At 34.4% G+C, this 25117-nt stretch overlaps 1 protein-coding gene across 1 annotated transcript in view; it reads left to right on the top strand.

Moving 5' to 3' along the window:
* Positions 1-25117, top strand: part of LOC101899254 (uncharacterized) — a 114775-nt gene that overhangs the window by 76177 nt on the left and 13481 nt on the right. Inside the window, exons 4-10 of the mRNA XM_059121572.1 lie at positions 914-999; positions 2101-2275; positions 3003-3157; positions 3483-3580; positions 5061-5203; positions 5820-5929; positions 8893-9024. Coding sequence (XP_058977555.1) covers positions 914-999; positions 2101-2275; positions 3003-3157; positions 3483-3580; positions 5061-5203; positions 5820-5929; positions 8893-9024 — 899 coding nt within the window. The remainder of the gene's footprint in view (positions 1-913; positions 1000-2100; positions 2276-3002; positions 3158-3482; positions 3581-5060; positions 5204-5819; positions 5930-8892; positions 9025-25117) is intronic.

Genomic DNA, 25117 nt, shown 5'->3' on the forward strand with positions numbered 1-25117 from the left:
GGTTATATTCTGAGTCTAACCCCACCTCCATTTTAAATTTCGTGAGGATCGGGCCATAACTACGACCTGTCGAATTATTCTAAATTGTAAGTCAAATTAAAAAATTCAAATGCGAGTAAAAAATATGTCAAAAATGTAACTAAAAATATTCACTTTTTTCTTAGCATATTTTACGCTTAGGTTTTACCCTTTTCTGGCAAGAGGTCATTGTAACTTGGTGAAAATTGTCAAAATCCGTTCAGCGATTCTTGGCTTTTAAGCGGAATAACTAACATCAATTTCATTTACATAAAAAATTTTACCTATATAATTTTACCTATTGGTTAGAAGTGACCTTTTAATGTATTTGTGATTTTGCCGGGATTAAAAATATTCGCGGTTTAGTTTTTTTTTTACATAATAGTTATGGTCTTTTTTACCCGCTAAATTTTACCCGATGGCCGAACAAAATGTTAGGATTTTGCGCAGTAATAACAATAAGTTGGGACCAATAATACCCCAACGCCATAGATTTATATAAAAACATCTGTTCTTTAAAACTTTTACACACTGGGAAACTCTAGTATTAAATTTCAAAGATGTAGGACAGGACAACAATAGTTCTGAACATTTTGACTTATAATATGAGTTTTCTTCGTTTGGGAATACAAAATTTTAAGGTCTTCCCGGAAAATAACAGTTCAAACTATAACTGTCTTGATTTATATTTCTATTCATCCTCACATCAACACCTTCCAACTAAAGCTCCCACCTGTGTGCGTTGGCAGGCGGCTTAAAGTCGTCTCTAAGATATAAAATCTTCAAAATCTGCCTTACTTTCCTTCCCTACTAAAAACTATGGGTTATGGTCATAATAAAAAAACAACTTGAAACTTCATACATTTTACTCTCTTTTTTTTTGGTATTTTTGCAGCACAAAAGGGGCAGATAATTCGCCTGGATTTTCGCAATTCATTTCACATAGAAGAGAAGGAGGACTGCAAATTTGACTTTTTGGAGGTAAGTTGTGGAAGGTGGTGTAAAGGTAATGGTAGTAAATAGCGCCATGTGTATTATGAGGCATATTCTTAGAATGGAAATGTTTCATGGAGTCACAAAGGTACAGCCGAAGTTTTGTGAAAAATTCCAATTTCATAGAATAAAGGCAAGGGGTAAAATACATAAATCTAATAAAGAAGTATTGGACAGGGAGAATACATTTTTTTGAACAAAAATATATGCAATGATGCGTCTTGCAAACTGTCCAAACTAAAAGTAATTCAATGACCCTTTACTTTATACTATATACGTATAAGAGAGTCCTTGAGAAATATGGAGGATTTAACAATTTCATTTCTGGACTTTTTCGTCATAAAGTAGCTTTCGTTTGGACTTGTTTATCTGTGTGTAAATACAAACAATTTACTCTAATATTTGCTGGCCAAGTTTCTGTGATAAACATGAGATTTTGCAAAACTTAAGATTTCGTTTTGCCATCGCCACTTGCAAGATTTGGCATGTTTTGAATTTCCTTTTGGACACAGCAAGTTGAGTGCCTGTGGAAGATATGATTACCGGCTCAAATGAAGCAGCTAAAAAAGGCTTCACACAAAGTTGCCATTTTACAATCGTTGAGTGGGGTCAAGAAATCCTTGAACAAACGCGGCATAATATTTTTGTTTGACTCAAACTTTCAAAGGATCTTCCTTGTTGTAGCAACAAGTCTTAAAGAAACCAACAAAACAAACTTTCATGTCCCGCTTGTCAGTGATGGTTGGTAAAGTTAAAGGATTAAAAGGAATCCTTTTAATATACCTCGTTGTACAACACAATTGGGACTTGGAAATAAACTTTTCGTTTTACAACGAATTTCATACAAATTCACCGGACCTATTTTTGGAAAAGTTTGATGGGAGAAACCATCTAACCCATTGGGGTAGCACTCGAGTCATTTCAACTATTTAAAACTTTACCACTAAAATGTTGTCTTTATCTCGATGGTCATTGCGTCATTTCTAACGTCGAAGACTAACAAACAAATGATTGAATGTGAGAATTCAAGTTGCATTCTCTAGAATTGACGGTAAATTTAAATAGAATGTTAATCTTGACTTTTTTCAGATACGCGATGGACAATATGGTTTTTCAAATTTAATTGGAAAATTTTGCGGAACCGACTTTCCGCCGGAGATAACTTCGAAAGAAAGATACCTTTGGCTGCATTTCCACTCAGATGAGAGCATAGAATATTCTGGCTTTACGGCTGTATACGAATTTATAGACAGAACGCGTGATGGTAAGTTTATTGAACTGTATTATAAATATCCGAATTCACAACAATCCAGTGGATAGCTCTCCTAACAGTCCCTTTTGGAATTAGAATGAGTCTATTAAAAATAACACTTATTTTAAATTGGTTCGATTTGTTGTGTAACGTTCTACATTGCCGTATGTATGTAGGTGTGTAAGTATGTGTGTGGAGGTGCGTGTGTATTCATTTGTAAGAACAACTACAGGTCCATAGAAATATCCATCCATATCAACATGCATGCCGTAGTTGACAATTTACAAATGGCAGTCACTTAAAAAACCATAAGCACTGAGTGGAACATATTTTATTGGGCACTTTATCAACTCAATTCTCTGAGCAACATATCACCACTCACACATACAGACATACATACGTAGCCAGGCATCTGTGGAGGAACACACTCACAGATACATGCACATTTCCGTTATGAATGTTTGGGGGACCAGAACAATCGTCCGCACTCACTGATTTTTGACAAATAATGGCAAATCAACAAAACGATCAAAAGTAATTCCCTCAATTCATTGGAAATGCCATTCATTCACCGATGGATGGAAGGATGGATGGATGGACGGATAGACTAATGCAAAGGAGTTCCAGTAAAAATTTGCATTTTATTTTTCGAATTTATTTTATTGTTTAGATTTACTTATTTTTTCTTTTGTTTGTATTTAAATTTTTATCACATATGGTCTGGCGTTTTGTTCTGTAGCTCCCAGTACGGATTTGAATTGCACCATCGAAAAGGGCGGCGATGAGGGGTTTGTTAACAGCACTGATATACCGCAGGAGATCAGAGACACTGTAGCTGCCAATAAAATTGCCTTGGATTGTATGTGGCGTATTCAGGTGCAGGAGAAGTGGAAGGTAAGTCCCTGGATTTCGAAGCAATCGAATGTGGCAATCCAACACGCAGACACACACATCGTTATCGAATCGAATAAAATTCATTTCTCAATTTTCAATTATTATTTTTCATATTTAACATTGTCGCACAAACACACATGCATAAATACATTCGAACATGCCCAGCCAAATTCACACTTTCATTCTCAGTAATCCCATTCACATATTCATACAAACACACACATACAGATAAAGCAAAAAATCCTTATTGATTTGTATGCTAATTTTTTCCTTCTCGTTTTTCTCCTCCCTCCAATCTCATCGCCACTGCTGGTGTCTCCAACAGATCCAAGTGAAATTCTTAGATTTTAAATTATCCAAACCCAATGACTGTGACGTGAATTTCCTAGATATTTTCCCAGAACAAACAGTAATGCCCCTCAGGTGAGTATTGAACACTCAAAATAATATTTACGCAATTTAGAGGCGTTTGCACGCTTGGCTCTCCAGGGCGAAAAGTGAATCCGAATGACTTTAATTTGACAAACTTTGTATTTGGTAGACAAGGTGGCAACAGAAACTTTTGCTGCACTGCCACCCCAAACCAATTGATTCAATTTCATTTAATTTACTCTGTCAGTTGTCGCAATCGGTGAGCAATTGGCTTGGCCAATGGCTCAAATATATTTAGAGTCATCAATCTTTTGATAGATAAATAATGACATCGCTTCAGTATTATAGGTGTAAATGTAAATCTACATTTTCTTTCGGATTTAGTTTGCATATACAAATATAAAAACCACTAAGAATCGCACTGTGAAGAAAACTTAAATTATAGCTATTATTTTCAGTCTACGGTACCATCAAAACACCTTTCAGTTGAAAAATGTGGCAAGGACCTTTAAAAACCCAAAACTAGAAGGATGTCCTAGATGTCCAATTGCAGTCAATTCAGTTAAATATTATGACTAACATTGTCAAAAATCCACAAGCGGGAGTTTGCCTTATTTTAAAATTTGACAAAAAGTGGTAACTTTTTTAGTAAAAAGATTGAAAACCTCCGAGATACTAAAAATCGGTTGGTGTAAAGAAGATTTTATAAATAGTCTACCAACATTAAACGATTTGATTATCCTTTGGTAATCAGGTGGTACCTTAATATAGGGGCAATGCCTTAACTGTAGCCAATATTAGACATTTTCAATGGTAATCATCCAAACCTTAATGCAATTTTTTGTGTCAAATTTCAAAGCTCTTCATGTATTAGGGTTAACAGGAACGGTTAAAATTGTTCTAAGAGACTATAGAAGAATTTTTCAAAACTCTGGCTTTATTAATACATTCGTACCTAACAAATTTATAAAATAGCATTTATTCGATGCAGCCTAGTATCAACTTTTGGAAATATGCATCGATATTCAATCAAACTCCATGCTTAGTTATCAACAAATCATTTCTGAAAACTGTTTGGATTCCAGCCAACTGCCACTTCATTTCGAAACTATTGCTGACAACTTTAACTGTGGCCCCGTTGGCATTGAGGCTTTATCGCTGCCGTGATTGATGTGCAAGCAAATAAAGAGAGGGAGAGAGAGACGGAGTGTGACAAGCATTGCCATCGAACTGTTGCTCCAACTGGTGCAATTGGGTTCGAATGCAATTGTATTTATGTATGTGGAAATCAAAATTTCATTTAGTCGCTTCGGCTACCCGACACCCCCCTACTTAGGCATCTCTTGTGCATGCAATTTGACCTTTTGCCCCTGGAGACCATGAACAACTAACGCAACGCTTGCATTCGACTACAAGAATTTGAATGTTGAGCTGATTGGAAATAATCCACTCACCCGCTCACTGACTGTGAACAGTTTTCTATTTATTTCATCTTTGTTTTGTGTTTCCCTTTTTCCGCCATTTTTTGCAGAGTGAAAAACTTTTGTGGGTCTGCCGGTGAGGGTATTACATCGGAGTCCAATATTTTGCATATGCGGTTTTATGCCGAGCAACAGGCCGTTAATTCAACGTTTTCCATTCTATACACCGCCTTTCGGGATCGTGGCAGTGGCTGTAAGTATGCATCACCCTCGGGTACTTGTTGTGTTGTGTTGGTGTTGTTGAGAGTGGATGTGAATGTGTGTGAGGGTGTGTTTGCTAGTTTGAATCGCACTCTTTTATAAAATCAATGGAGAAGACACAATTTTCTATTGTGTTGCAAAGCGTTAATCGATGTGAGCCTGTGTGTGTGTGCATACGTGTGTATTGAAGTGAACAACTAAAGAGAACTTTCGATTTGGTTCAGCGATGACTTTGAAACATTGCCTTGCATCTGCTGCTCATTTGAGTGGCAAACAAGTTGAAGAGGACACAGTTAACCTGCACAAATGTACCCTTTGAAGAATTAATGAGAATTGGACTGGTTATTGGTGTTGATGCAACAGCTTCGATTCTAAAGATAACTTCGAGTCTTAAGACGTCTTAATATATATCGATGATTTAATTCCTATACCCATCATTACTTATTTCATATTTTATGCATATCGGATATATTGTATGATTGAATCTGAAATCGTTTTAGTTTCAATAGTTAATTTTAATTTCACTTCTGTAATCAACATTAATCCGAACTTAGTTCACTTTTAAACTAATTCAATTTGTATACTCAAAGAGATGTTTATTTTTGCAGCATGTGCGGAAAATGAATACGATTGCGAAGACGCCACCTGCATTGCTGCCGACTTGAAGTGCAATCAGCGTGACAATTGCAAATTCCGCTGGGATGAAGAAGGCTGTGAGGTATGTATGTGTCAGCGTGTGTCTGTATTAGTTCAAGCAATTAAATTCCACGGAGATTAATCATCCTGACAACAGACGAAAGATTTAACCACACACGATTTGGAATTGATTTCGAAACTGATTGAGGGCTTTTAATCACTGAAAGTAGCCAATATTGAATGAAATTTTAATAGTTCAAAATAATTGAATTTTATAATAAGCCTACTTATCAGAGATTTACAATGAAAAGAAGGGCTTATTTCGGAAGAGAAAAAAAACATATAACATCATAATTTTTCATTTCTTAAAAGAAATAAATTTAGATTTACGCTTCTCTTGTGGTCATTTTCCGAGGAATTCAAAAAACTGGAATGTACTAGCCAAAGATTTCAAAATTTTCATTAGGGAATTATAAGCTGTTAGAAATACTTATATTTAATTATTAGCAAAAAAGAAATCAAATGAGGGCTATTATGTTCAAAATTGTAACTCAAAACTGCCTTTAATTTAATTTATTACTTTATTTATCACCAATATTCGAAACTTTGCATCCGGGGTATGCGAAAAATTCTCAAACATATTTTCAGTCAACTTCTCAGTTTGTTTTGGCGATAGTTGGGTTATAACCAAAACTGTGTATAATTTCATTTCGATTATAGTTATGCAGATACATTTACATATTTATGTTGGCAAAACGTATAGCCACGAAAGGATACTTACAAAGGCCAAATAGAAGCCCAATAAATTTTCCGTTTCATTGACTAAAAATTCGTTGCTACTACCTAATTCATTTAGCCTGGAAACACAAAGTCTGCATCTCCTCAAAGAGGCCAAAATGTAGTAATGATTTTAATTGCGTAGCTGGTGTTATTGGTGTTTCACCTGCTACAGCCGCTAAAAGCAACAACATTTTCGCTGTTGTTAGGTAATTATTGGCAACATCTGTTTTACGGCAATACCGATTCTAGGATATGCGGATAAAAAATTGAAAATTTCAAGGTAAAATATTTATGGCCTCTTCGGAACAATAATCGTTCAGCTCATAGAATTTGTTTATTTATATTGCCGCTAAAATTCATACCACAACTTCCATTTACAAAATAAGTCCAATTAGACTGTTTGTTTTTACAGAATAAAGTTTTGAAAATAAAATAAATTTCACAGGAAAATGGGGCTGGAGAACAATTTGGACTTATTCTCCGAAAAAGTTCAAGTTGAGTTTCGTTTTAACTATCGAAAATGCCAGGTGGCTTTGCAATCTAATCTTTTCCTAACAACTTCATCGCCTACGCCTGAGTTTTAAAACCAAAAAAATATGTTTGTCTACGAAGTGGAATCATACATAAATATCGCTATTAATATTCAAATCATTTTTTAGTGATAAAAATCCCATATTGTTTGAATGGGTATGTTAGGGGAAAATATGAAATGGACATGCCAAATTTGAAAAAAAAAATTAGATAATATTTAAAATTGTATACGCGCTTGCTTACTACTTGGTAGAATTCCAAAGACCCTTGGATTATATCACCTTGGGAGGTATCCTTGGTTGGGACTAAACCAAAAATATTTGTGAGAAAATATTTTCATCGTAACATAAATGCTATATTTATAATTTTAGCATATGAGGACTACATATTGAAGCCATTTCGAGAAATTTCCGGGAAAATTTTGAATATTTATTTTCAAATGAATAACGGTACTCCGTGATAATTTGAAGAGAGATGAATAAACACTAATGTGGAATATATAATTCAAAAATATTCCAAACCTAAAGGACGTCTTTCGTTGATTAATATTGCGACAATATATTGATGAACCTAAAATGGGGTTCTAAATGCAAATGAATACTGATCTCATTCAAATGAAAATAACGTGGATTAACGTTTTGCCACTAGCCCTACCCAGGTGTAGTGTGCATTTTATTGGTTTCCAAGGTCTAGACTTTGTTATAACCCTTATTCATTGAAAGTCACAAAATTGTATAATATAGTTCCAGGCTTAAGAACACCATAACTGCACCGCATTCTACTTTTCCTAATGTTAGTTTTGAAAAATATTCAGCCTTAGCACCTATTTGTCCATGGAACAATGACTTCAAATTTTTGTTTTTTTTATGTTTTGAAGCTCGTAAATCATTTTGCAATTGGCTGGAAGTTTTCCCATGGCAGACGGCATAAAAGGTTCCACCCGCATGAGTTTCACGTCATTTTTACATGCTGTTATGTAAATTAAATACGAATAAATGGTTACGATATAAACAGGCGTGTATATTTTTCTACGCATGCAAACATACATACATACATACAAACACCTTCAAATGTATTCCAATGGCAAGTGTAATTATTTTTCTCATTTGTCATACTTACTTTCTCATTGCCACTCACATGATATAGGTATGTATATACATATACATTTGTGTGTGTGTTTGTGTCTTTCATGTTAAACGTGAAATAATGTGCCAACGCCACATTTCCTTCCAACTTCGTGTGAATTACATAAGCCTGACAACGGCTTAGCGGAATCGTCTAAATGAGACTGTATCATTTTTGGCGAGTTCATGCCAACGGTTCCATCACAAGCTGACAGGCCGTCAAGTTGTTCCAACAGCAGACAAGGATACCGGCACGTCCGCATGGAATGCTGCCAAAGGAAAACACGTATCCCAAGAAAGACAAACAAACAAAAGTCAGCAATGTGAAATTGCTTTGCCGCAAATGAATAGGGTGAGAATGTGATAAAATGCGGTCACCCACATTTATAAATGTATTGCCGTTCCTCTGCATGGTCTCCACTTCTCTCGTCTCCTCTCTGTCATGTTTCGAAATACAATTCCAATTCCTTTTTGGATTCGCATTCGTTTACGTTTTCGTTTTCCAGTGACAACAATTTATTTCAATTGTATTTCTACTACGTGTTACATCCTTTTTCTAAACGATTTCATTTTATTTCTTTCTCCTTCCTCTCTCTCTGCCCGCCTGCAGCCTGAATCCAAGGGACAATCGGAGCATATGACTATTATCATCACTGTGTTTGGTCTGATCCTGGGCGGAATGGTCATAACATTCCTCGTAAATTGTGTGCGCAAAATTATGCATGACCAGAAGATTATACGGGTAAGTTATCATTTCATATCTTCGGTAGATATCCATCCCCGTGTGTATGTCTGTCTGTCAGTCTGATTGTCGTCTGTACGTACGTTCCCCTACACTCTTTGTAGATGTATGTTATCCGGCATTTGTATCTGTATCTGTCAACCTATTAGGATCTCTATACCAACAACACATACACACGCATAAGTAGTAGAGTACGTATATAAACCTCACCAAGTAAACATAGGAAGTTATGAATATGAATTGGTTTGGCATTCAATGAAATCTTTAGGACAAATTATCATCTAACATTGTGATGCTGCAGTTGTTGTTGTTGTTGTTGGAGAGGTGGTCTAGAAATTAAACAATATTCACATTCTTAGTGATATCCTAGAGACAGAAGGATAGCGAGAGATAGAGAGAGAGCGAGAGACATAATAAAATAGTTGGAGTTAATGATTAAGTCTATTAAAAGGATAATAGTCCATTGTTTCATTAATGATTTTGTGAATTCGGTTTATATTTCTAGCTTGCTTTGTGAAACGTCACCAAAAAAAGAGATAGAGATAGTTTTGAAAAATATATTTATTTCCATATCCTACATTTATTTCATTAAGTAAAAATGTTAGAAATATTCCACAACAATAAAACATTGCCGTCGATGATTCGATATAGGGACATTAAATAAAAAATTAATATACTTTGATAAAGGTCAGAATTGTTCTCGAGCTCGAAGAAATTGTCTTTATTAACACTTAAAAAGGTGGAAAATTAATCAGAAAAACCTTTTTTAAAATACTTTGGAAAAAATGATCACAATATTATAGGTGTGTTTGAAAGGCTGTGAGAGACACCCCAATATTTACTGTCAATTAGATTTATTTGATGTTTAGTCATTAAAGCACTGTCGTCTTTCTCTGTAGAATTATCAAACCATGCACCACCACACCCACGCCCACCCCACTCACACACACACTCACATACATTGTCATCCTGTAGTTCGTAGTCGCCCAAATGAATTATTTCATTTATAACAAAATCCTTTGGATTAAAATTCACTGCGCATCAAATGCCACAAATAAAGTCAATATTTATTTTAATTTTCTTATCAAAAGATAATTGGATGTTATAAAGTTCCTCTCGAAAAACTTAATAAACACACTCAAATCATTTTGATATTATTAACAAATTTGGACTTTAAGTTGTTGTCTGGTCAGGTCCTTTGCAGGAGGATATGCTCGATAATTAATTGCATAATTTCATATTTATAATTCTGGGCAAATACATAATTACAAACGCTTCATTTTTAATTTATGAGCAAACAATCCGGCTTTGTGTTGAATGTCATTATCTGATAATGATATATATTTGGAAATTCAAAACATGAGTGCGTGCATGTGTGCGTGATATTAAGTCAATATTACATTGCATTCGATATTGTCACAAATTCAATTGGAAAACCAATTTAAATTCAAAACAAATTTTCAAATATTACATTTCAAAGGGTATTCCATGTAAATTTGGTATAACGTTACGCCAATGATTACCGAGAAAACTTCATTTAAATAAAATTAATCAGAATTTATATATCTATAAATAAAATTGTCACTTGTTTAATGAGAATCATAACTGCATGGGGTCGGCGCCAGAAAAAATATTTTGTCACCGACGTTCTCATGCGAAAGTCTGTAATTTGTATGCCCCAATAGCAAGAGAATAGGACAAAGTTAGGAGCAATTGTCATATTTGATTATGGAAAATCAATATGTTTCTACGTCGAATTTTATTGTGAATTCTGAAATTAGTATGTGTCTCATCAGGATTCAATGAACAATTATCCAATCTTTGAAATCTCCATTTTCGATAAACAAACAATTACAGCACAACCTCCATCTGAATATTATAATCGCTGATAGTTGAAAATTAAGGAATATCTGATATGAAAATAGTAAAGAAAGGTTAAAAGTCATGTGGGGCCGATTTTATCATATCCTACACCACTGTGCATAGTTACTAGAGCTACTTGAAATAAATAAACGTTAATATAGGAAATTTAAGTGAAGTATAATGGCTTTAGAGCAGTTATATTTTGAAACCAAAAGAAACTTATGTATGGTAGATATATCCAATTCTGAGTTGATTTTAACTAAATTTGACGCAGACATTTGTGTCCGATCCGATTTTCATAAAAATCCATCCTATTTGAGCTGATATTACATTTTTGCATGAAAATATATATTGGAACTATATCCAAGTCTGAACCTTACTCTATAATTAAAATTTATGCGGCCAGCTATCGGCACCAAATGTCGTTGTTGTGCAGTACATATTACGGGTGTAAGGGACTTAAATACAAAATCGAATGAAACATATATATGGCAACTATAGCTATATCGAATAAGGTCGAATGTGCCAAAATCGGGCTCGTATTAACCACTTGGTGCACAATAAAATTGAAATCGGATAAAAATATATAGGTGAGCTATATGTCTTTCTCTCACGTCCTTCTTCGTGCTACAAACAAATGCACAAATATATAACACCCAGATCGCAGACTGGTATAGGGTATAAAAATGTGTTTGGTGGGATTTAGTTTTGGTGGGATTTAGTCCTTATCGAAACGTTTGGCCCAGATGGCAAACATTTTTTTTTAGATTAAATAACATTCTTAAATTTGTCTCTCAATGATTGAGTTAAAGGCTTTAAAGTCTTAAAAAAACTGGCAAATTTAAGTTTTATTTTAAATTAAGCTTATTTTAAAGATACTACATTTGGCGAAATACACACACACACACACACACACATCTAATATAAATATCGAATGATTGCAAAATGTTATTATTTGATCTGTCATTAAACTTCAATGAGAAACCATGGAAATCTTTTCAATGCCTCCAAAGTTTGGCGTTTAATTAAAACTACAATTTTAAATTCCAGTTAAAATAAAACTCCCAAGCATTTCTTCTATTCCAGTCGTACATTTTTTGGTATATTCCGACAGTAAACATCGACGGATAAATTTGAGTTGTTCAAAGGAACCATGACCGAATTACATCTACTGCCCCTGCTGCTCGACTGTTTCTATTCTCCACTGGTCTATCGATTTAATTTGTTTCCTCGACGCCAGTTCGCTTTGATGATGCCCCGGGTATATTTGTTCAAAATTAAAACAAACTCAGCCAAAAGGCACAAAGAAACGCTATCGCTACGTCAACAAAATGCCAAACCAGTCGACATGTTGTTGACGTTGATGGTTTGAGTGAAATTTACAAAATATTCCTTTCGAACTTTTAATTGAAGTCAATAGAGTTGTCGGACTTGTTTGTGGTTAAAGCTGTACAAATTGAAACTTTAAACTGCACATGGAATGTTTTACACCAGATCCGAAAGCTGCAGTCGACTAATCAACGACATTAGTTGGCGGCGTGTCTCTAGTGTTGGTCAATGTGAGTTATGGAATCGGTTTTCAAAAAAAAAAAAAAAAACATGTACATTTAAAGAGAGGTTACATTGTGTACAACATTTAAAAAATTACATTTTAAAGAGTTTGGCTGGTTTATCCAAAAATTGTGTACTGCACTTATGATTCATGGAATTCGGAAAAAAAAAATTAACTCATACCAATGACAAGAAATGGTACCAATTTGAACTTTTCATGCTAAATTTTTATATCTGCCCGTAACCCGACATGAATATTACCAACTTTAATACCTGTTGTTACACGCCCTGCTTATATCAATGCACACCAACCCAAATTAAGCGTCTTTTCAAAATGTATCTCTTCGAATAGGTCAAATTTTCTTCATTGCATTTCACAAAAATGCAGTACATTTTGTATTTCTCAAGAATTTTGAGTAGAAACTCTTCAGAGTATCCGTACAATTCGTAATTATTTTTTCTCACGCCAAATTTCAGATATTGTTCATCTAATACCGATGACGCACTATTCTGTACCATTTCGCACCCTATAAAACTGAAATAGTTTTTTGTCCGCCCCCCTATCTTTATATTAGCCAATTCGACATAAAACAAATACGAGCTGTAGGCTTTCGGATCGAGTATGCCAGTTGTACACTACTAAGCCTATTTAAGTACTTTTCTGGGATAACAAAATGCTTAGCATATGACTATGCTTTTGCTGATCACTCACTAACAGTTCTGTAATGTTTACTATGTTCTGTATTTAAAAAATTAAATTAAAATTGCTTAAAAAAATTACTTTCAATTCCAATCTAAATATTGAGTGGTAGGAATATCCAAAAATCCCGTAACACACATTTACCCAAAGAGTGGCCCTCAATCAAATTTAAAAATGGTGGCTTTCGTTGGGCGTCAATGAAACCGTGCAACAACCAAGCTGGGGGAGGACAATTTCAAGCGAAGTTGATAGCTAGTCTAGAAGATCAAACATACAAGAGGATGTTAGGTCCCAAGGCCTTACATAGCCAATACACAAAGTATCATTTTATTAGGTTACTCACAACAACTTCACAACATTTTGATTGTATATGGAATCGTTTGTACAACATATAGGACATATTAATCCAATTTTTGAAAATCCGTAAAGAATAAAGGATTATCCAGATTTCAAGTTGTTTTTAGGTTTCAGTTATATTTTCCAACTAATATCGACAAACTTTTCAAGCAAAAAAAAACGCACCCATGTAAAGGTACCCACTGATTTCAACTAAATTAAGTTCTTGGTTCCATTTTTCAGTTAAAAATTTGTAATTTCTAAAAGAAATTTGCTTTTTGAAAAACTGTTATTAATAACAATAACTGTTATTAAAAAAATCAATTATGTAATACCAGAATTTAAGCAAACGTCACAGCTAATGACAGTATATAACTGAACTGGGGTTTGCTCAACTAATCGAAAACTGCTGCAGTCAGTCATCACATTGAACTTTTACGCCCAGCTTAAAGTTTTGCATATATTAATGAGGACTCTATCCTGCATTTGATGTGTTTTTTTAATAAATTTTAGAAAAATAACTTTAAAACATATTTAATGACGAAGGGTATAAACAATTGGTTCATTGCTTAAAAATGCTAATATTGGCCTTCCGCCTTTTGGCATGAGATGTAAAGTCCAATTCACTTTTCCATTTATTACAACATTTCATGATATATGCTATGTTGAACATTTTTAATTTTGGAGTTATGTGGTAAGATGTGAAAACCGCAGCTACACATGATTATGATGATGGATGAATGAGAGAGAGATGAAATTCATTTGGTTAATGGTTAACATTCGGTCCATCTAATTATTTTGAGTTTCATAGCTTTTAAGTTGATGCACGGGTTAACGGGTTCGATTCATTTCCAATAACTGTTTCAAAATTACATTGTATTGCCATCAACCTGCTCTAAATTTAAGAGCTCTCGGAAAGTTTGTAAATGTGTGTGTGAGTGTGGCTACAAAAAGGTTGTCAAATAAAATTATTCATCAAATGGAAAAAGGATCTACTAACTGACTTGTGTTGTGTTGATGTTCATTGCAAATAGCAATGTTTACAATCCAGGCGAAATATATGTATGTGTCTGTGTGTATGAGAGTGTGTGTGTGTGTGTTGGTATGGTTGAATTTATTTGTGCTTTTGTGTAAATGGTTAGCTGGCTTACATCCGGTATTTTTATTACTGTGTAGACATGCATGTGTGGAATTAAATTGAAATTGAAAGGCTTTTTGATGTATCAAAAAAAAAAAACACACACACACACAAACACAATGGATGTAACGAACATAAAATAATCAATTCTATTAGGGATTACCAAAAATACCACAACACAGAGAAGCACAAACGACGCGGCGGGTAGCAGGCAAGGCAAATTGGCAGAGCAACAAGTTTGATTAATGTTAACAAGTAAATAACTGGAGGCAAGGCATTTTCAGCAAAAATATAGAAATCTCTGAAATTAAGTTTTAGCGCCCAATAAACGCTGGTGTGCGTTAACCGACCGCTACGACATCAAGCAACCGCAACATGTTCAGGCGAATGAAGACGTAATTAAAGTAATCCATTGTAATGATGGTACGGCATGTATGAGCCATCAAATGTTGGTGCGATCTGATGGTTGGGAGTATTCTACAGCACTTGCGAAAGATTCATGGCATTTTAATGCATTTGGGAATACACATGGGGAGCAACATACATTTCTGTACACTGCGAGATTTCTCCGGAAATATTTTTAATCCCCTCCCCGTATATACCATTTATGTCGCTTCACTCGAAACTCTAAGAAATTTGCAGCTTATAATCTTGTCATAGTGATAGATACAACTCAGTAAATTTGCTATTGAAAAAAAAAAACAAACAAAAATAGTATCCATGTAACAGATCTGGGCGAATGTCAGCATGTTAATTGACTTTGCAGTGAAATAATGTAAATATTAACACATATTTTTAATTGAAAGTAATTTAACATTGGAATTTAAAAATATTGGGTGAAAAGAAAATGGTCACATTGTCATTTTTTTTTTATTTCTCCATATTTTTCAGAGATACATTTTTGTTGAAAAAGAAAAAAAAAAAGAAAGTTGTATTGGGTTAAACATTTCCTGGCTGCTGAATTTGACTGCATAGATAAATTTCATTTTTTTTTTGTGACACTTTTTAACTTAGCATCTACGAAATCTATTCTTCCGATATTAGAAATTATCTGATTTATACATTTCTACAATTTACAAAACATATATTTTTGAGTATAACATTTATATAACATTTAATCTGCTGACACGATTGACTCAAAAATTACAACAAAAATCTACATTTTTTAAAAGAATAGGTCCAATTTTTATTAAATGTGGCAAAAATTAATATTAAGTCTGTAAATTTGTAAAATTAAGATATTTATTAATTTAAATACGTAAAATTAAAAGGTATTAAGTAAAGCAATGTTAAGAACTATATTAAAATTTCTATGTACAGATGCTTCCTACTCACTGAGAGCCCAAGCTTTCAAGTTTGGGTAGAAACGTTTGTAAGAGATAACCCATCTAAAGGAGGACCTTCAAAAATGTTGGAAATGACGCCGTTAATTTTTCAAATTCAAGGACTAAAACAAAATCAGAAATCAATACAACAATTTTGTTAATTATACCTTTAGCCACATGGCTTTGAAGGGTAAATCGATGAGGGAACATGTGGGTCCACTTCTTCCCGTACCTCCCCCACAAAAAGTAAAATTTTTCATAAAAAACAATTTACCTTATAGAACATGAAAGGATTATTCGATCTTGTTCAAACTTTGTGAATCCTTATATTTTTGCCCAACCCACTCCATCAAGTACCTCCCCTACAAGGGACGAACATTTGAAATAATTATAACTCTTTTAAAATGTGAACCGCAAACAGTCCGGCTGCCTTCAAATTTCACGCATCCCAATATTTTATTACCAAAGATCTCTTGTACCTGGTATCTCCCCCACAAAGGGTTGTGGATAACAAAACACTCATACGAAATAAGAAACTGGTTCTCTTTAAATTTCAATTTTTCAAAATTTTCGCACATCCCAAAGATTTTCTGTGAAGATGGAATGTATTGGTACTCTCCTTCTGGTACCTGCCATATAAAGGGTCACGAAAGGTGCACAAATCTAAATCATAATCAGATATCTACGATTTAAGTTAAATACATTAAGATGTAAGTACTTAACTTCAATCTAAAATATCTGGTGTATAATGCTTCCATATCTCACCATTTCTTCGAGTGTACTCTTCTAAAATATTTGCATGTCCTTGCATTTTTTATGATCACATCAACGAATATTTTTGCCTTTTGCAGTGCGACGCTCGTAAGTTGAGTCTTAAATTTCACGAAATGTCATATGCAATTTAAGAAGTCGCTGTCATGGCGCTTCCTTTCAAATGTCATTTATGAACATCATCTATTAAATTCCTGCAACAGTTCTCGCTCTCCCTCTCCCGTGCGAGGAGAATGTGTTACACATTTGTCGCAAATGTGTGTGTGTGTGTGTGTAGATTTGTGGCACACACCCCCACACGATGTACGAATGCGAATGTGCCACACCAACAACTGGGCCAAACATGTCCTTACTGTTCATCCGTCCCTATGTCAGCTATTTTGCCTGCCTGCCGGCATTTGTAACATATTTACATATTCACACACACATGAATATGCATCCATACATTCATGTGTGGTTGTCCTTTGCGCAGAATACATGGCAGCAATGTCTGTGTATTATTATTTTTAATATTATTGTTTGCCATCTATCTGCATTGTGTTTTCTTTCTTTCGATCGAAATTCCAACATTCGCCACTGTATATTTAGATATCTTGCTGTAGTTGTTGTTGGTTTTGTTTTCGCAAAATAATGTGTTTTCTTCTCGTTAGGAATATGCGAATGACCCTCAGCTACGAAACCCTTATCATTACTCAATAATTTATATGATTTACAAACATAGTATACATGCGAAATGTTACAGCATAATGTATCCACATTTCGTGTAATTAGTTGTGGTTGTAATGGAGGCTAGTAACGTCAGCCTTGTTACACTCAGACACAAAAATTTAACAACAAAGAAGCTTGATATTAATGTTTTATATCTACACTTTAATCATTTGTCTTCTCGTCATATCCTCGGAAGTATAAAATTACAAATCTCTCCATTCAAATCCCGATATTTTACTCAATATTTTTATGTTGAAGTTTTTACTTTTCGCACGCATATTTTTCTTGGTTCTGGCATGATCTGCTTTTTAAATGGAATTGACACACTTGTGAGATAGCTTTGTTCACTGAGTAGGAAACGCAATAATAATAAATGTTCACCTATGTCCCATACTTCTACTGACTCGTTGCTAATGAAACATGCGATGTTCCCAATAATAGCTACCATATTATGTCCGATTTTATTCAACATTTATTAACTAATTCTTCCCATGACCGTTCAAAGTAGTCAAAATGCCCTCATTTCAGTTCAATTATCAATTTGTCCATCTTTCCTTTGAATTTCGCTAAACGGCATTTACTCAGCCTCAATGGATAAGATTTAATTCCTAACAAATACTTATTTCTTCATTAAATATTCTTAAAGCAACGATGACTCTGTTATTGCAGGGCTAGCTGTAACAGTTTAGAGAATATTTTGGTTCCATATTTTCTTATTCTTTTTTTGTGGCATAAATCATATCAGACAGCATATGGGGGGAGGTAGTACGTTTGAAGGTTGAGTGAAATTTATCTTAACAGCATTCGATAAAGTCAAGTCAGTCGTCGACGATGACACACGCAGCACCGCACATCCGGGTAAAAGCAGACATTCAACCAAGGCAACAGTGCGACAATCTTAGACGACAGAGAGCGGGAAGTGTGTTATGCAAATTCAATTAATCATCATAAGAACTGATATAGAGCATGACATTTGAACGCATTCAATTGCAAAATAGAAATTGAGTTTATAGCAGTCTTGTCGCATTCTGCCTGTCACATCGACTGGGGAGGACTACCCTCCTTATGGGTCTTGTGTTTACACAGAGACAAGCACTTGCTTGTTGGGAATTGGTAATGGTCTTGCGAGTGTGCGTGTGTGTGTAATTGTTGTAAACATCCTTGGGCTAAAGTATGGCGGGTTGTCACATCCAACCAGAAATGCCGAGATAACGAGACATTGTGGTATGTATCGATGTAATTCAACTGTGTATTCATAAGTTAAGGCGCATTGTGGTTAAACTGTCATTATTGATGTTGGGTAGTTCTTACTGGGAATTTGCGGTTCGATACTTTTTTCAAATATTCAAATGAATCATGGTTTTTATAACCTTAGTCTTGTGGCTTCAGAGATTATGTATTATTTTATACGACTAACCTCTAGGAGAATATCCATTTTTTAATATTTTACCTATTTTAATTTTTTTTATCAGATCTAGCTAGGATGGGAGATATTTCTTCAAACTCTGCATTCAAATACACAGATATATACAGTTCGTTGGTTCCTACTGGGAAAATTTTGAAAAAAAAATATAATTATTGAAACTTTCTGCATCGTAGCACTAGAAAAATGTGAAGATGGGATACACTGGCCCACTTCTTCTGGTACAATCCCAACAAAAGGATTAAAAGATTAAAAAATAAGGAATAAAAAATCCTCAAAATGCTAAATTACAGACGGGTTTTCTTCAAAATTCAGTTTGAAAAATGAAATGTCAAATGCAGAGGACACAAACGTTTTAATAAAGAGGCGATCGGCCAATTCCGAATATATTTATTTTATGTAAACGATATTACCTTTAATTACAACAATAACTACTTAAACTGACAATTTTAGCTCGGGTTAACATAAAGAAGTATCTAATGTATTTCAAACTTCCTACATCGTTATATTTGTATGTTTATTGCGAAAATGGACAATATCTGCTGTCACCTCAGCGTACTTCCTTTGTACAACGTCAAACTTTTGGGAAAACAAGTTCGGCAACAACATTAAGTTCAGCCTATCCCATCATTGGCACAAAAAATAACATTTTTATTTAAAAGTATCGAGATTCAACGTGTTTCACTTTAAACTAAAAATATCATTTAGATCGTTTTCCATAAACAATAAAGTAGGTGGAAGCCGTTATATGGGGGTCATACCAAAACGTGAACCTATATAGACAATTGTATACTACAAGGATTATGATCTATTGCGAGTCGCAAATACCAGATTTGAGAAAAAAAATTTGGTAAAAGAGACTAGGATTATCAAAATACTAGATATCGGTTGGTACCGTAATATGTGCCATGGAAAACATGGACCTAGATATTCAATATTTTGACACCAGAGCTACAACCCATTATGTATTACAAACACCAAATTTTAACTAAATTCGTGGAAAAATGGAGCTAAAACCATCAAAATACCGGATATCTAATATATCTCATTTTCAATAAAAAAAAATACATCCTAGATACAATTCAATACAAACTTTGTCAAACTTTGAAGCTCTAGGTCAAAAATATGGGTTGTATCGTCATTTCAACAGACAGACAGGCATCGTTAAATCGACTTAGAGTTTTATGCCGACCACGATCACATATATACTTTATGGGGTCTACGACGAGCATTTAGAGGTGTTACGACGAAATGACAAATTTATTGTACTCTCCTTTCCAAGTTGGAGGGTATAATAATAACTCTCATAAAAGGGTAAATTGAACCGCATTTAATTTAAGTAGAGCATATCTATCAACAAACCAAGGCTCCCATATATTTGTTCACGTTCTATCATCGAATTACACATTTGAAAATTTAAACTTGGTATCACGACACACCACTAAATTTTAGTTCCTTTCTTTTATGCTAAGCCTATTACCGAATTACACGATACATTTAAAATACCATTCAATTGGATTTAAAGGAGTTACAATGGAATACGACACAACGACTGCCAAAGTAAATGAACGATTGGCTGGCCAACGCTTTAAATGACAGCAAATAGAAATGTTTTTATTGGGATATCGTGTGCCGACTTTTTCACATGCCATTTCAGCGCCCGACTACATCTGTTGTGACCAAAGCTTTTAAAAATACCCATAAATTATTCGCTTAAAAGTTTATCGCCTCAACGAGTGAAAACAAAGCAAAACTATTGGCTATTTTGTAAAACTTGCTGTAGCGAGGGTGTTGAGCATAGCGTCATAGCCCTGTTTAGTTTCATTCGACATTGTCCAAATTTGCTGTACAAAAAATTGTGAGAGAACATGGAAATGGCCAAGCCGAAAGAGTTATATGGCTACCGTATACCCAACATGAGAAGGCTGCGTTTTTTGGTTATTCATGGAGGGTGGAAAATAATAAATTTTAATAATTTTATCGAAAATAAGGAGAATAATAAAAATGAATTATGGAATATGAGAACACATTTTGTTATTTATAGAATATGTAACACAAAAAATAAAATGCTATAGGGTGTTTATGATATCATCTACCATATGGCGTGTAAGTGTTTTGCAACGTCAACCAACAACCAGTTGAATTGTCCCCATTCCCATGACCGACGAACCAACCGACAGACCAAACAATATTTGTCCAGTTTTGGGTTTGAAAATCTATTGAATTTCATTGTGTGCTCGCCCCAGCATTATGAAACATTTATCCCTCATTGTTAATTGCTACTGAATGATTTTCGGTCGAGAGGATGTTTGGGTGCTTTAGTTTCGTTACTGCTCTTATTGTTGACCGGAGGCACCCAGCATTCCATCCCCGGGGGAAGTGCAATCAAATAACTTTGTGCAGCAGCAGCAACACAAAGTTCATTTCGATCGAAGGGAGAGTTATTCGAAATACAATTGAAGTAGTGGTAGTGAATAACTCTGAGTGCATACTTGCCGTTATGGTCAAGGACATGCTCGGAATGGCCAAAAGTATTTGAAACTCTATCAATAATTTTGTTACTGTGCTTTTTTCCTTTTTCGCTATGCCCTCTCCAGTTTAGTTGAGTTCTAAAAAAGTTTAATGGAAAAGCGACTGAATCGAAATAAAAAAGTAGCTTCGCACTAAACAAATGAAAATTTTGTCATCGCACAGTTGAAGAGAATTTAAGTAGGTCATAAATTGTGGCAGAGTATTGCAGGAGCATTTCATTTTTAAATGAATTCAAGATTTTAAAGAATGGAATATTTATGACTTATTTAAATCTTCAGAAACCCATTTATTTGCAAATTAACAGCAGATTTTGTGTTACATTGAAATACAGTTATACTTTATGCAATTTGTCTAATCACTTTGTTCATCCCATCTCCCAGGCATTTAAAATTATTCTCCATTCAAAGATGATATTTTATTTGAACTCTTTTAACATTAAATTCTTTATTTTCAATTCTTCGAAATCCATTGTCGTGGCATTGTCATCGCACATTGTCAGAAGAAGTCACAATGCCAAAAGTTTAAAACATCGAATTCATGGGAATTACATTAAACTGGGCAGGGCAGAGCAGAGCAACGCCATTGTTGTCATTTCGCACAGCTGTTCCCTACAAAGAAATCTCCATTTCCAACGGTCCTGTCGCATATTGTCATTTCACAAATCCGAATACATACATTCGATTATCGTGTTTATAAAGTATAATTTTGAAAATTTCAAATACTAACGGCCGAAGCCACGGGCTATTGCATTGTTCTATGGCTTTGTTCCCAATCGAATCATTGGAAAAGTTTTGATAAAAACGGATAATCAATTCATGTGAATTGTTATTGTTAGCCATTCATACACACATACGTACATTCGTGCGGACATACGGATTTGTGGGAAAGCGGACTTGAATCGAAACTACAAAATCCCATCAATATCCAAAATTACATTTATTTATCATTAAATGAATTTAATGTTCATCGAACATTGTCAACTTTTATGGTCGAAGCGCCATAGTTGCGCATCCAGATTTTCACTGGAAACAGCGAGGCGTGTACAAATGTCAAGACAACACATCGGAACCAAAAAGACATCAGCCACTATCATCATTAATTTGCTTCGCTACACAGCTGCGGGGCTCAACTTATCACTGCTGAGCTGAGCGTCTACGCAACGCCGACAATAACCGCATTGAGTTCTCCTTACCCAGACATGGAGCAGAGACCCAGATGGCCAGACAGACAATGGCACAGAGCTGCGATTATTATTTCCAACCTTTATCTGATGGGCACTGAGTGATGTCAATAAATGACTGTGTGTTTGTGTTTCCTGTTGTCGGTTAACCAGTCGAGTCCTTAGACCGGTTGTCGTTGGGCATGACAATGGAGAAGTGCTTGCGTGTGTGTTCGTAAATTGTGTAGCCCCAAGAAAACTTTACAATTGTAGTTTATTCAAGCGAACGACAAATGTTCCGCACATAGTTCGTCTGTGCTCATATTACAACAATAGTCGATATTCGTCAGGCTTTGAAATGGCATTGCAATCAACAAATGTTATTTTGTCATCTAAGACAATCAATAGTGGTTCAGCAACACAAGTTCTCCTTGAATTTTCTAAGAACGTACTGACGTATACTTGATGGCATTCAACAAAAATCGCTCATGCGCCATGTGGTCAAAGGAGTTTGGCATACTGCCTAGGAAGTAGGACAATTTAATTGAAATTTGGCGAATGGGTTAAAATTTAATATGAAACATCAAATGTATGTTTATTGAGGAAAGGTATGATTATTAAGGAGAGGTCAGGATTAATTCCAGTATAGTTTTTTTTAAGTTACACCACACTATTATGGGCATTATGTTCGTGGGCATTTGCATTTGTACGAAATATACCCAGTTTTGATTATTTTCGACCAGGTCACATATTCTGTACGATTGCGATATTTGAGAATTTTGCAAAGATCACTAGTTTGATTCGAAGGTGGACGCTATTAAAACTGGTGGCAATTGGTCCTCATTAAGGTATAGTTCCCATTTAAATTTTAGTTCGAGCTTATATTTATGGTGCACCAACTGCGTAAAGCTTCTGTATATGTTTTACAACATAAAATAATGGTTTTCGGTATAGGATAGGATAGTCTGGGAATACCTTTGGGTAAAAATCGGAACAGATTTCTATATAGCTCCCATATACATGATTCAAACGTTTTTTGTATTTAAGCCTTCTCAAAATCATAATAAGCTTCTATAGCAGTGATATTTGGTACGAGATACTACATTCACCGAAACGTACCTCTTTCAGTTGAAACCGTTTAAAATTTCAATACGCAGTCAATAATCAATAACGATCATAGTTGGTATGATTTTCTTCACATAAATTCCTTATATAACGGTTTATTAATAAGGCTATCTCTTCTAAAAAAACATAACGGTGTGGCGTATGAAATAGTAGGCACCGCCCGACATTTATCCTCTTCTTACTGGTTTCTATAAACATCGTTTATTTGTTAAAGATAAATATGGTATTGTTTACCAATGCCAAGGAAGACTTCAGTTTTGGAAAGAACAACCACTTCTAATCGGTTTCTCTTTCTAAATGACCCTGCGTGCAAACAAAATATTGAAAGGCTTGAGTGAGTTCCAACTGGAGGCCAGATTCGCAGTTTCATATGTAGCTCCCAGTAAGTAAAAAAGTATTATTACTACGCTATCAATTCTCACAGCCAATCCTTAAACTTTAAAAATAGTTGAGACCGTTTAAAAAATCCATAGGACTTTAGAATTATGTGTAAGCTGATCTTTAAGGCATTGCAATACCATTCCGTATATATACTCAAGTTAGTTTTAATACTTTGTATATAAGATACCCTGCAAAAAAAAAAATTGTACTATTTCCATGCAATTCAAGAAAAATACAAAACTCTCCATTCGATATGGCGTACTAAGAGCAAATTGTTGTAGGAAACGAATTTCTATACCAAATAATATAAAAACTAATGAAAGATATAAAATATTGTTTCCAGGAATAAAGTAAACGGTTGTGGCTAGTTATCGAATGTGTCAAAAAAATTAGTAGCTAAAAGTTACAAAATACCTGATATGCGTATTGTGCCATTGCTTTCAGCGAATTTCCAGGATCTAGAACTCTCAAGTCGTAAATAGCATTTTCATGATTATAAATAATGGATACAAAGACGTATCATTAATATTGTGTGAAAAATGCACTAAGTTTCTATTCAATGATAAAATAAAAATAAAATAATAAAATGAAAAATTTAGTACTGAAATAAGTACCAATATATTTGTTTTATTAAATAAAAAGACTAAAACTAAAGTTCTAAATTGTGGAAAGTTTGACCATTTCTCTTAGTATGTGTTTAAAGGGGATTCTACTTTTAGGCTTCGGTTTTCCCACAATTTCCAAATGTTAATACCAAGAGAAATAATGCGAATAAACATACGAAAGTTTGCGTTTCTGCAGAAATAAAAAAAACTATATGACATTGTTATACAAATCTGAAATTATTACCAATTGATTCAAACTCGTATGGAAAGAACAAAAAATAAAATTTATCTGTGAAAAAAATCTGTCCAGATATGTTACAGTGTACCAACAGTAATATTCGGAAAATGATGCTCACTAATTGAATTTGCTCATGACGTCATCGTCAGTAGTTGTGCCAATTGTAGTCAGTTGTCGGCATGAGAAATGTGTGTCTGTAGAATCGTAGTTGAATAGATTGCAAGTATTTATTAACACT

The sequence above is a fragment of the Musca domestica genome, unplaced genomic scaffold (assembly GCF_030504385.1).
Source record: "Musca domestica strain aabys unplaced genomic scaffold, Musca_domestica.polishedcontigs.V.1.1 2, whole genome shotgun sequence".
NCBI lineage: Eukaryota > Metazoa > Arthropoda > Insecta > Diptera > Muscidae > Musca > Musca domestica.